The sequence below is a fragment of the Callospermophilus lateralis genome, chromosome 6 (assembly GCF_048772815.1).
Source record: "Callospermophilus lateralis isolate mCalLat2 chromosome 6, mCalLat2.hap1, whole genome shotgun sequence".
Classification (NCBI taxonomy): domain Eukaryota; kingdom Metazoa; phylum Chordata; class Mammalia; order Rodentia; family Sciuridae; genus Callospermophilus; species Callospermophilus lateralis.
This window is the reverse complement of record NC_135310.1, coordinates 56,496,968-56,510,620: the sequence shown is the minus strand read 5'-3', so window position 1 is coordinate 56,510,620 and position 13,653 is coordinate 56,496,968. Positions and strand designations below refer to the sequence as shown.

Here is a 13,653-nt window from a genome sequence, read left to right as displayed (position 1 = left end):
TCTGTATATAGCATGGTGCCAGCTGTTGGATGGCCTCAAGAGGCCCGCCAGGGAAGCCAGGTAGTACCGCCTTGACCCAGTCAGGACCTAATTCTCCCTGAGCACAGACGCCTCGGGACATGTCGCCAAGGAAGGCTGGATGCTTAGCCATCTATGGCTAAAATCATGTTGGTCACCTGCGTTGGTGATGCCAGGAGTGTCCCTTTTTTGAAATGTCTAAGGGGAAAAGGGTGCTGTTTCTTAAAAAAAAAAAAAAAAGAAAGAAAAAGAAAAGAAAGAAAGAAAGAAAAATAGCTTTGGCAGATGGGCAGCTCTGGGTCCAATAAATCCTGCTTCGTGGCTTGTTTTCTCACCTTTCATAATCCCAAGGGAACATGTGCAGTATGTTTAATTCGATCACATAGATTTTGAAGTCTTTGGAGTGTCACATTTCTTGGTCACCTCTTAGTGGTGCCCCACCACCACCAGTTTGACTTCAGAGGGGAACACACAGTGCCATGGCAAGAACTTCGGGGCCAGTCTCAGATTTGCGGTTGATTTCTGGCACCACCACCTACTGGACAAGTTACTTAACCTTTCTGCAGCTCAGTTTCCTCCCAACAGGCTTGTGGAGAAAATGAAATAAGATCATATTTGTCAGGTACAGAGCAGTGGTCCTGATGGGCACCAGATATGTTAACTTCCTTCAGGTGAAATGGACTTTGTGTGTGTGTGTGTGTGTGTGTGTGTGTGTGTGTGTGCGCGCGCGCGCGCCTGGGATTGAACCCAAGGGTGCTTAACCACTGAGTCACATACCCAACCTCTTTTATTTTTTCTTTTGAGACAGGGTTTTGTGAAGTTGCTGAGGCTGACCTAAAACTTCCTCCTGCCTCAGCCTCCTAGATGGTATTACTGGCAAAATGGACCCTTTTGGACTTCCCTTCTTACCTATGTGCTTCCTTGGAGGAGACTTGGAACCGGGGTGTGTTATATGTGTTTTTGAATGTACCTCTGAGGACTCTGAGCCAGCCTCATTACCAAGCATGAGGGCCCGGTGACATCCCTGGCCAGGCAGGGAGTCAGCCCTTCATCCTGAATGGATCCAGTATCTTCTGCTCCACTGAATAGTCTGCACACTATCATTTTGCTCTTCTTACCATCCCTTATTTATTATAGAGGACCCTAAGCCTACATGTTAGAATATATCATTGTTTTTTTTTAATATTTATTTTTTAGTTGTAGTTGGACACAGTACCTTTATTTTACTTATTTCATTTTTATGTAATGCTGAGGATCGAACCCAGGGCCTCACATGTGCTAGGCGAGCGAGCACTCAGCCGCTGAGCCACAACCCCAGCCCTATCCTTTATTGTGTTTTGATACCCAGGGTGAGGCTTGTCAACTTGAAAGGAACCTAAATGCTACTTCAGCCTTAATAGTGGAAACTTTCTTCCATCTTCAGTCAAGTTAGGACATGGGTCATGTGTCTTATCACATCTCATTTCAGAGTACAATTCAGGTCTATTTTGTGGCTCCTACCCCCTGCCCCCTAATTCATTGATTAAATGAAAATTTTAAACCAACTATGTGCCAATGCCATTATAAAATGCTAAGGTCATATGTGACATGGGATATGGTTTCATTTGGAATCTGGTTTGAAAGCTCACTTTGTTTTTTTTTTTAATACAGACTTCTTCTGTTCCTCATGTTATAAAACAAGGCCAGTGATGGGTGGATAGTTGGGTGGATGGATCAGTCCATCCCTCCATCTTTTGTACTCTCAGCACTTTATCCCCTCAATTGGCGTGGCAATCCAGACACTGGGACTAATGCTGTGTTTCTGGGTGGTATTATGTTTGCACCTCAAGGCCAGGAAATCTAGCTGTTGAATTCAGGTGTGGCCCTGGAGTTCTTGGATTCTTATTTCCTTTCACCGAGAAGTCTGGGCTATTTTTGGATTTTACCTCTCCATTTCCCCCAGCATTATGTTTTACTGAGTTCCCTGCCCTGACCTCTGCTCTAATGTCATGAAAATGATTCCAAATTCTCTGATTTGTTCTGAAATTTCTGGGTGTGTAAGCCCACACACACACACTCCATTTTCACACACACAAGTTTTCAAAATGGAAAAAAATATAGGTTTTTATTTTTTTTTAATCTAAGTGAATGAGTTATAAAACCTTTTCTGTTCTACTTTGCACAGTTTCAAGACTATTCTGTAATTCCTCTATATATGGCTAGCTGTGCATGGTCTTAAAAGGGGATCCCAGGGGCTTGTGTTTGCTGAGATGAGCAAACAGATTCGGTTACATCAGGAGAGAACCTGAGCAGATTTCTCCAGTTTTAGGCTGCCTTCTGAGGAGTGTCTTGTCATTGACTGCGAGAACATAGCTGTTGCTTCCTATGACTGTGGGCAGAAGGATGTGGAGCTGGAGGAGGAGGGCCTAGGGCCAGGGGAGGGTGCTTCAGCGAGTGGGTGTGGGCAGAGGTGTATGGCTGCCAGGGTTCTGTGTGTGCCGGAAGTGCAGGTTTGGCTGTGAGGAATGGAATGTTCCCTCTTGCCCTCCAAGAGTAGAAACAGCTGTGGAAGAGCTTGAAAAGAAGATTGCTAAGTGGAGAGGGGGGGAAAAATTGAAAATAAATCCACACTGGAAAACTCAACAAAACTGTCTGCAATAGAGTAGTTTCCATCTTTCCATGTTATTCAGAAGAACTTACTTCCCATTTAGGATATCTTTCGGGGACAGGATAAATTGCCCAGTCATTTATTCCCTAGGGAAGGCTAGGATTGCCTGGATAGAAAATGATTCGTTATTCTGATCACCAGGTAGTTATTTTATTCTTCCTAATGAGAGACCAGAACCTGTCACATTTGCTTACTGCATGAAAACTTAAATGCTGGTGTCCAAAGGAGACCTCTGTGAGTAGAGAATTATTGTCAGCAAATTTAACAGGAAAATCTTACTTTAGCTGGAAATTTAATCCTCAGACAAGTTCCCAACATTTGTTTTAGAACACCGTCATTACTTTTAAGAGCTTTAGACAAGAGCAAGAGTAGAGCTAGACTGGAGCTTCTTATAACAGATTTGATTGTGCAATCTTTTAAGGCTTGTTTACACTTCTCAATGTGGAAGGCTTATTTTTGGCCTCCATAGGTGGTATTGCATATGAAATAATAATTGTGTAGGTGTGTATATTGCTGGGGATTGAACCCAGGGCCTCATACATGCTAGGCAGGCACTCTACCACTGAGCTACATCCCCAGTCCTGAAATAATAATTTTCTGATTTCAAGTCTGCTTTATGCTATCCTACTTTCTATATCTGCTTTTAAAGAACACATCACAAAGTAGAAAAGATTCAGTGGAAGAGAGTAGGCAGCTCAGAATTAAAACTCTAGCGATGTCTGAGAAAATCATAGGATCAATTCCTGACTCAGTGCCACCTCCTTCAGCCTGTATCAAAGCAGGCAGCTGTCCAGAAGGCAGTGAAAGGTCGGCAGTCTTTCCTCAGACCTTATCACTTTTAAAGAAAAAGAAGATGTGGATCTCAATTATCTGAACCAGTTGCTTTAACTCTCCACTTTACTCTGCTCATATAATCACAGCTTTAATTTCTGACCCCAGTTCTTAGCCTTATCAGTTCTCAGTGGTGGAAAGTTGGACTTACAGGACCTGGATCACTGAGCTATGTCCTCAAACCTGGAAAAGACTGGGTATCACTAAGTTGGAATCAGATCTCAGTCTGTGGAGTGTTAGAGGAATCTTCCAGTGGTTTTCAGCCTTAATTGCACATTAGAATCATCTGGGGAGCTGTAAAAATGCATCTGTGTGCAGGCCTTACCACACCAATTGACCCAGAAACTCTGGGATTGGGGTGTCAGTGATTCAAGTCTCCCCAGGTGCTTCTAATGGGCAGCCAGGATGAGAAGAGAAGTCTGACTGCTGAAGAGAAGTCAAGGGCCTTCTCCAGAGAACTGCCAGTCATCAAAAACAAAGGCCCCTGTCCAGGCCCTCCATTGAAGCTGTCTTTGCCTTGCTCTCTGGCACACAGATCTCCGAGTCTCCCTGTGACTCGTGCTTTCCATTGGGCTGTTCCCAAAACCTCCTTCATCTGTAGTTCAGCAGGTGCATGTTTTAGAATCCAGGAGTTTGGCCCCTACTAGTGAGTTGTCATTGCCACACGTGAGTAGAAATACTTGCAATGCTGGTCCTATTCAAACGGCAGGTGCGCCCTGCCCTTGAATTCCCTTCACAGACCAGGAGACACCTGCAGTTGCCTGGGGGGAAGTGATGGGCCTGGCTCTGCAGTTGACAGCCATAAGTCATTTTGTTGCTCTCCAGACAGCCTAGAAAAAGACAACCCTGGCCCCTTTCTCATTTTTTCTATTAAAAAAAAAATAAAAATAAAAAGCAGGGTCTTTTAAGAGTTAAATTACACAACTCCTTTTTTATTTTTAAAGTGAGTGGATTTCTTGTTGCTGAGAAAGATAAATTGATACCACATGTTGCTTCCAGACAAAACCCTCTCTGTGTTCCAGGGGAAGCACATGCAGCTGGTGTCTGGGTTAGTGGACAAGTCTCCACAAGGTAAACATGGCTTGGAAGGGGCTGAAGCGGATGTAGGGTAGCAACAGTCAAGAAATTTCCAGTTAATCCCAGCTGGCACGGTACCTTTGAAATACTTCAAAAAGTTTACAGTCCTTTCTTGGAAGGAACCACCCTCTCACCTTTTGGCTTCAAGTGGATGATGCTCGGAAAACAGTCAGTGAACATTTGTGACGTCACGGCTTCCATGTGTGGGATCTGGAGCAGCTGAGAGCGTCTTTGTGCCTGGAGCTCTGCAGAGGGGTGTGCCTGCAGCACTTTGCTTCATCTTCCCAGCGATCCCAGCCATGGAAGAGAGCATTTTAATCTTCATTTTTCCAAAGGGACAACTGAAGTTCAGAGTGCAGGCAAATGCCAGAGCCACACGGACACACAGGGATGACATCAAAGCCCGAGGTCTTCAACATCATGCCATCTTCCTCCACTGGCCTCTAGAACTGTGCATGTTGAGTTAGCCACTTTGCACACTTTGGGTGGAATACTCTTTCATTTCAGGCAGCTTCTCTTTGAAACCTAACTTTTATCTTGTTTGGGGTCCATCAGTTTTCATAACCAACTGAATATATGTAGGGGGCATGGACACTTTAGCTTCTGCAATAAATGTGTCATGAATAGAAAACTCGAATGTTTGTCATAGCAAGAAAACTAATTACCAGATTCTGATAAGTGCAATCATTTTATGCTGAGTGCTTCAAGGTGGGCCAAGCAAAGGAATCTCTAGGCAGTGGCGACACAATGCAGTCAGCATGACTGAGACGTGAACTCCGTCACGCGTCGGCCTCCGTGCACCTGCTGCCCATGCCTCACTGAAGGGTTGTGCCTCTAATTGCAGCTGCAGTCATAGAGCGCACAGGTTTGCCGGTTGTTACTAATTAACCTAATGGGTTTCTACCCCAGTGATGGGTTGTTTCAGCATAAATCACTTGGTAGAAGATTGACATAAGAATACTCCCCATCAAATTTTTATCTCTGCTTTCTCTTTAGACACATTGTGATAGAATTACTTTAAAGGTTCTATAAATCCTTGGGTCCAAATTGGGGGAAATTGGGTGTATTTGTCCTTGAAGGAAAGTCATCAGAATCTGGATTTCTAATTAGTGGATTTTTTTTTTTTAATATATATACTGAAGATTGAACCCAGGGGCACTTTACTACTGAGCTATATTCACAGTCTTTTGAGATAGTGTCTCATAAGTTGCTAAAGCTGGCCTCAAACTTGCCATCCTCCTGCCTTAGCCTCCTGAGTTGCTGGGATTACAGGTGTGTACCACTGTACCCAGCTAAGTAAATTTTAAATAACTAGACCTGTTCCCATGGTTTGGGGTTGAGGTAGCTTCTTTAGTAATAAATAAACAAGACAGAATGGGCTGAGCTGTAGCAGTAGGAGTTTTGGTGGGTAATAGATAACTCATCCCTACGGAGAGCGCATCCCTAATTCTTTAGCAGATTACCATTGGTCTGCCTCATAGGCTGTTTTACAATGTGTATTTAGATCTGATTTTTAAAAATCGCTCTAGTTCTATCAAATCTTCCTTCATTAACTCACCTCCCAATCTTTGAACTAATGGAAAATCTTAGAAGTTTAGACTGGTTGATTGAAAGGAATATGAATTCATGGAAAACCATAGACTATTTTTGATGGCAGGTTCCTGGGGTTAAGGTGTGGAAGGGACCATTTGAAATCTTAAAGATATCATCTTGCTCTTACCTTTCATTATCAGGAAGGTGTGGAGAAATGCTGTAGTATTGACATTTTGCCTGTATTTATGTACCTAACATTCCTATTCCTGCTTCACCAAAACTTAGGCAGAGAAGCTAGTAATTAGAATTCTGAACTCTGAGCAAAACAGTGGAATATATATCTGGCTTCTGACCTTGGCACAGCGTGGGGCATTTGAACCAGAAATGGATAGGTGAGGCGTGTTTGTTGGCCTTGTCAATGCCCCACTTTCAAATTGTGGATTTTGTAAATGAACGGGTAGCCAACCTGTGTGAATAGATGGCTGCAGTGCTAAGGGACTCTGAGTGTGGTGGTGGCCCAGTTTTTGTTTGTGTTGTCTTAGTAATGTATCTGGAAAAACCTGTCTTGAGCATTCTCTAGATAATAAGCCTCAGGGAATGTTTTCTGTTGCTAATAAACCTCTAAAGAGAGTCGAGCAAAGATTGGACACTGAAGCTGATCACCCATTTAATAAGGTGGGCTTTGCTTTGGGGGCTGGTGGGAGTTGGCAGTGGTTTGTGAGAGCCCTGTCACCTGCTCCAGAGTACAGTGGTGGCTGCCTGCCTGAAATGAGGCAAGCATGTGCTACAGAGTCGACTTGCACTCTCTGGTTTGCTCTGCTGAGAGGCAGACTGATATCCTTTTTTTGTTCTGGAGATTGAACCCAAGGACTCTTAACCACTGAGCCACATCCCCAGCCCCTTTTATTTTTTATTTTGAGACAGGACCTCACTAAGCTTCTCAGGGCCTTGCTAAGTTGCTAAATTGCTGATGCTGATTTTGAACTTGCCATCCTCCTACTGTAGCTTCCTGAGCCACTGAGATTACACTGTGCACCACACCCATCCAGACTTTAAAATGTTTTGGTGGGAAAACACCAAATTATTACTCCCAACTATTTAATAAATAAAACTGTAATAAGTATGCTTTTGTAAATCTTTCATAAATGTTAGTTTCTTTAGATATTTCTCTTAAACTGTTAGCAGAAATAGATTTAAATGGTGACTTCTAAATAATTTGGTGGTAGGCCTTGGAAGGGTTGTAAAGAAGCACTGGCTTAGAGTTGAGAAACCTATTTTCCGTTTGGGTTCTTTAGGCACTAGCTGTGGGGCCTTCTGTCATGTTATTTAATGTATCTTAGCCTGAGCCTTCATATGTAAAATTAGGGCACTGATTTGCTAACTGCAGGTCGATTAGCCTTAGGGACAGTGATCCCAAATACTACAGTTCTGTAACTGACAATGCTATAATCTGGCAGGTCCTCAATTTGTTACCCTTGCAATTAGGGACTGGTGAGTGATCTTTTCATGGTCTTTCCCTGCCCTGACATCCTGTGGTTCTGGCCCTCCATGTGGGTGTTCCAGCTCCTTTGCCACATGCCTTACAGAAGCTTAATGTCTGTCTCCAAATCCAACCAGTTGTAGCTTATAATTGCATAAAATTATATGTTGTTGGAGTTCAGAGTCATAGTAATAAATGGCCATCAGAAAATTCATATGGAGAATTTTGAAGTTCTATAAAATGTTTCATTCTTTTTCTCAGTAGGTTTGGAATTGGTGAAACTAAAATACATTTTAAAAATATTGTTGCTTGAATGAGAGGATAGTTGGATACTTGAGATTGCTCCTTCTTGTTAATTCTGGGTGTTGGTATGAACTCTTCCCAGCATCTTGAGTGAAGGGGGCTGCCCCGATAGGGGTAATTAGGGAGCTGACCACTTGGCTGGCCCCCAGCCACAGACCTTTCCTTTTTTTACCTGGAAGCTTGTTTTCATTTTATTGAATACATTGAGTCACCTGAGTACAGGAGTGAAGCCATCTTTCATTTACCTGCTTTTCAAACCATATGTGTTAGGAGTATGATTCATACTCATTTCATAGAGAAACTGTTCTACTTGTAAAGAAATGCAACTTCTGAACCATTAGTAGAGAAGCCATTATTCTTTTTAAAAACCATAAGAGTAAAAGGGGAGCAAGATCTACTGTCTCTTGGGCAACATTTATTTCCTCAGATACGCAGCACGTTGCACATTTTCTCTCTCGGGCATTCTGATGGCTGTTGTAGAAATGCCAACTTGTGACCCATGGTGGTTAGTTTTCATTGTCCAGCCTGAACTAACTGCAGTCCCTTCTTGCATGGGAACATACGTAGGAAACACTGGGTATTTTGAGTTATTTACTTATGGTACAATCCTGCTTTGACTTTCTGTGTTTTAAAAACATTCTGGTAGAACACATGTATTTGTATCTTCTGTATAAATACAGTTGATGATTGCCAATTTTTTTAAAAAAGTAACTTTTAGGATCGTGATATCTTTTATCTTGCAAATAAAAACTCATCTGGCTTGCAGGTGCTGTTCCAGATGTGGAGAATACCATCAACTCCTCTTTTTTAACCACACATGAGACATTTCACAGATTAGAATGAGCCTGCTCAAGCCATGAGCTACATGCTTCATAAGAACAGCAAGAACACCCTGACTTCATAGTGTGAATGGCTTCTGAAGTATATTATCAGCTGTCATCATTACATCATCCCTGGCAGGGAGGGTGCTGGGATATTATTGGGGCCATAACGAAGATGGTGAACTGCAGTTTTTGCAGATGGATTAAATGATTTATTCAGGGTCACATGGTTGGTCAATGGCAGAGATAGGACTGAATCTGGGTCACCCCTGTTAACTGGGTGTATACACTAAGCCAGGATGAAGATTCTTTTAAGATGGGTGCAGTCATTAGGGTTTTGAAGGTGTTTGCCCTACTTAAAAAAAAAAAAAAAAAAACCTTCTATTTTAGAAAAGTTTTAGAGATACAGAATAGTTGCAAAGATATATGCCCAACATTCTGTTTCCCCGATTCTTAACATTTTATAGATGTTATAGATGTTCCATGAGTCACAGCTAATGAGCCAGTGTCAATAGGGCTGGAATCCATACATTAATCAGATTCTCTTATTTTTTCCTAATGTCCTCTTTCTGTTTCAGGAGCCCCTTTAGGATACCTCATTACCTTTAGCTGTCATGTCTCCTAAGGTTCTTCTTAAATGTGATAGTTTTGAGGAGTATTGAACAGGCACTTTGTAAATTGTTCCTTAATTGAGATTTGTCTTTTTTCTCATGGCTAAACTGGGATTATGGGTTTTGGAAGGTAAACCACTAAAGAAATTGCCATTTTATCAATCCCGTGGCGGGCACGTGCAGCACACATGCCTTGCCCCCATTGATGGTGACCTTAATCACCTGGCCAAGATCCGTCAGGTTCTCCACTATACAGTTAACTTGTCCTCCCGCTTTTCATAGTGTGCTCTTTGAGAGGAACTTACTGAGCTCAACCCACACTGCATTGAGGGGAGAGTGTCTATATAAATTATTTGGATTCTTCTAGAAGGCAGACTTGCCTAGTTCTTTCATCAACCTAGAAAATCCTGCTCTGCCATTCTTATGCCTGCCAGGTATTATATAATAAGGTGGGAAACTGTGGAGTCATAGGAAAGGTAGGTAACAACTCATACTATTTCTGCATCCACAGAGGTAATTAAGAATAAGTTAGAGGCTGCCTCTGTACTAGTGTAGGAGGGGACCCTAAGAGAATAAAATGGCCACCTAGGTGATTAATGACCCTTGGAAAGCCAGAGAGGTTTGTTGCAGAGTGCAGGGAGGGACCGGTAATAAATTACAAGTGTGAACTATAATATAGGAAATATAATTATAGAAAGGACAATAAAACTTAGGAATTTGAGGAAAACAATGTCATTGCACTCATGCATTCCTAGTATCTTCTGGATATGAAAATTTCTCCCCACCTTCTAGATCTGATACCTTCCATTTAACATTTAACACATTGTCATTTTATTCCAAGTCAAGGAGGGTCATGCAGATGTTTGACTTTTTTTTTTTTTTTTTTTTTTTGCCTTTGAAATCAAGGAGACCTTAAAAAAAAGAGGATTCTGGTTAACTATTTTTTCCTGCATGCTCAGTTTGGGATCATTTCAACTCATATTCTCCGTTTTCCCTTCTCTCTCTGCAGAACTCTATCCGGCACAACCTGTCGCTGCACAGTCGGTTCATGCGAGTCCAGAATGAGGGGACTGGCAAGAGCTCTTGGTGGATCATCAACCCCGATGGAGGGAAGAGTGGGAAGGCCCCCCGTCGGCGGGCTGTTTCCATGGACAACAGCAACAAGTACACCAAGAGCCGTGGCCGTGCAGCCAAGAAGAAGGCAGCCCTGCAGACTGCCCCGGAGTCAGCAGACGACAGTCCTTCCCAGCTCTCCAAGTGGCCTGGCAGCCCCACATCACGCAGCAGTGATGAGCTGGATGCATGGACAGACTTCCGCTCACGGACCAATTCCAATGCCAGCACAGTCAGCGGCCGCCTGTCACCCATCCTAGCAAGCACAGAGTTGGATGACGTCCAGGACGATGACGCACCACTCTCCCCCATGCTCTACAGCAGCTCAGCCAGCCTGTCACCCTCTGTGAGCAAGCCATGCACTGTGGAGCTGCCACGGCTGACTGACATGGCGGGCACCATGAATCTGAATGACGGGCTGGCTGACAACCTCATGGACGACCTGCTGGATAACATCACACTCCCAGCGTCCCAGCCATCGCCCACCGGGGGGCTCATGCAGCGGAGCTCTAGCTTCCCCTACACCGCCAAGGGCTCCGGCCTGGGCTCTCCAACCAGCTCCTATAATAGCACGGTGTTCGGACCGTCATCTCTGAACTCCCTGCGCCAGTCTCCCATGCAGACCATCCAAGAGAACAAGCCAGCCACCTTTTCTTCCATGTCACACTATGGCAACCAGACACTCCAAGACTTGCTCACTTCAGACTCACTCAGCCACAGCGATGTCATGATGACCCAGTCGGACCCTTTGATGTCTCAGGCCAGCACCGCTGTGTCCGCCCAGAACTCCCGTCGCAACGTGATGCTTCGCAATGACCCAATGATGTCCTTCGCCGCCCAGCCTAACCAGGGGAGTTTGGTCAATCAGAACTTGCTCCACCACCAGCACCAAACCCAGGGCGCTCTCGGTGGCAGCCGTGCCTTGTCGAATTCCATCAGCAACATGGGCTTGAGTGACTCGAGCAGCCTTGGGTCAGCCAAACACCAGCAGCAGTCTCCCGTCAGCCAGTCTATGCAAACCCTCTCGGACTCTCTCTCAGGCTCCTCCTTGTACTCAACTAGTGCAAACCTTCCTGTCATGGGCCATGAGAAGTTCCCCAGCGACTTGGACCTGGACATGTTCAATGGGAGCTTGGAATGTGACATGGAGTCCATCATCCGTAGTGAACTCATGGATGCTGATGGGTTGGATTTTAACTTTGATTCCCTCATCTCCACACAGAACGTTGTTGGTTTGAATGTGGGGAACTTCACTGGTGCTAAGCAGGCCTCATCTCAGAGCTGGGTGCCGGGCTGAAGGATCACTGAGGAAAGGGGAAGTGGGCAAAGCAGGTCAGTGCCCAGTCACTAGGTGGGGGCAAAGGGATCCTGTCTTCTCTTTACTTTGAACTTCACGTGGAGGATCATGGAGCCGTGATGCACAGTCACATGGCTTCCAGCCAGTTCACCTTGGTGATTTTCGTGCAAGTCAGATTGGGCTTTCAGGTTTCTTTCCTCACAGTTTGGTGGCAGCTCAGGAACTTTTTTTTGCCAGTAAAAAGAACCCCCAGCACAGACATTTAGAGATCTCATTCTTTGTATTCCACCGTCCTCCCAGAGCTGTGACACAGGTCCCCCAACATGACAGGTGGATAGATGAGAACAGGAAAGGGGTTGAAGGGAAAGCTTAGGCCAAGTAGCTTTCTTAGAAGGGCTGAAGTCCAACACTGCCTCTGTCAATCTTTAGGTGTTATGGTTTCTTTCTCTCTTTATTTTTTTCCAGTTAAGCCACAATTTGCAGTGACTTCTAATTTAACAATAGAATGTATATTTCTGGACTGTCTCATATATGTGAGTATTTCCACCAGGAGCAAGACCTGTTAGATTATTCCTCACCATAGTACTAGGAATCTTTATTAGCATTCAGGATCTAAGTATTTAAAAAAGCAAAAGAATTAAGTTGAAAGCACAAGTTATTATACAAGGGAGCCCTTACCATATTCTTCCTGTTGCCCAACCTACATGTGATGTCAGGGTGACAGGGGCTGTGAATGGTGAGAGAGATTTTTTAATGATGGCATTTTAATGCTGTTGTAACCAGAAAGATCAGGCAGTGTGAAGTGGTTAAGAAGAGCATCTGAGTGAAGGGCTGGGGCTGGGGCTGAGGGGTAGAGCATTTACCTCGCACATGTGAGGCCCTGGTTTTGATCCTCAGCACCACAGAAAAAACATTAACAAAAATAAATTTATAAAAAAAAAAAATAGCATCTGAGTGGAGTCAGGAGTTGAGGGCTCAGCCCCACTTCCAAAGTTTTCTGGCTGCTGTTGTGGCCTTGTCACTTAGTCTTTGAGCCTTAGTTTCCCATTTTATAAAATGAAGTTTCTGACCCTTGTTTCTTCATAGAATTATCACAAAAATCAAATGCACAAAAGTATGTGAAAACCCTTTGTAAAGACTGCAGTGGTTTAAAATGTGTACAGTACGATTAGTTCAACACAGGGCAACACACGAGCAAGAAAGAACCCAGAGGCTTTTAAGTACCTTGCCCAGAATCAAGCAGCTAGACCCAGAAACCATATTTCTTAAATGTCTTGAGCCATAGTAGTTCTTCCTAATTTTCTGTAGGTCCTCTGGACTGAGTCAGGTAGTAGACAAGCCTGCCTGGAAACTCTTCTCTTGAGATGAAAGGGGCTGGGGGCTTCTGCCGTAGGTTTGCACCCCGGACACACCCACGTTGAAGTGTTCGGCTCTACTCTCTAGCTCCCTGTTTTCTTCTTTTTTAAAATTTCAATCTCAGCAAGCTGTTTATCCCCTTCTTTAAATAGTGTGAAAGAGTAAAGGAACTCAAAGCCATAAAAACCCAGACTTGTTTGACCCTCTGCCGCGGTGAGGGAATTACAGGGACTCCTATGGTGAGCTCACTGAAGCCCACAGTCACTGTCAAAAGCGGAATGTCAAGAGCCTTGTGAAGCCTCGCAGCATTCCCAGGCCTGAGCAGGCCCCTCCTAGAACCCAGACATCTGTTCTTGTCATTTAATAGCCCTTGAGCTGATAAAAGGACTTTAACGAAGCTCAAGAGGGTGACAGTACTTGCATACCTGCCCGGTCAGTATTGTACCAAAACCTAGGCTGGTGGAGGTTTGTCCATAGCAGTTTAGATATTTGGCTTTTGGAAGAATCATGCTTTGTCTTCCTTTAAGAAGAGGAATGTGATTGTGGCTTCTAAAGACACACAAACG

The 13,653-nt window shown here is 44.0% G+C and overlaps 1 protein-coding gene across 3 annotated transcripts in view; it reads left to right on the top strand.

Annotated features, from left to right (window-relative positions):
• Foxo3 (forkhead box O3) overlaps positions 1–13,653 on the top strand; it is a 122,196-nt gene that overhangs the window by 92,446 nt on the left and 16,097 nt on the right. For all 3 annotated transcript variants that reach the window (XM_076858372.1, XM_076858371.1, XM_076858373.1), the window contains one exon: positions 10,331–11,766. In XM_076858372.1, coding sequence (XP_076714487.1) covers positions 10,331–11,731 — 1,401 coding nt within the window. In that variant the 3' untranslated portion in view covers positions 11,732–11,766. The remainder of the gene's footprint in view (positions 1–10,330; positions 11,767–13,653) is intronic.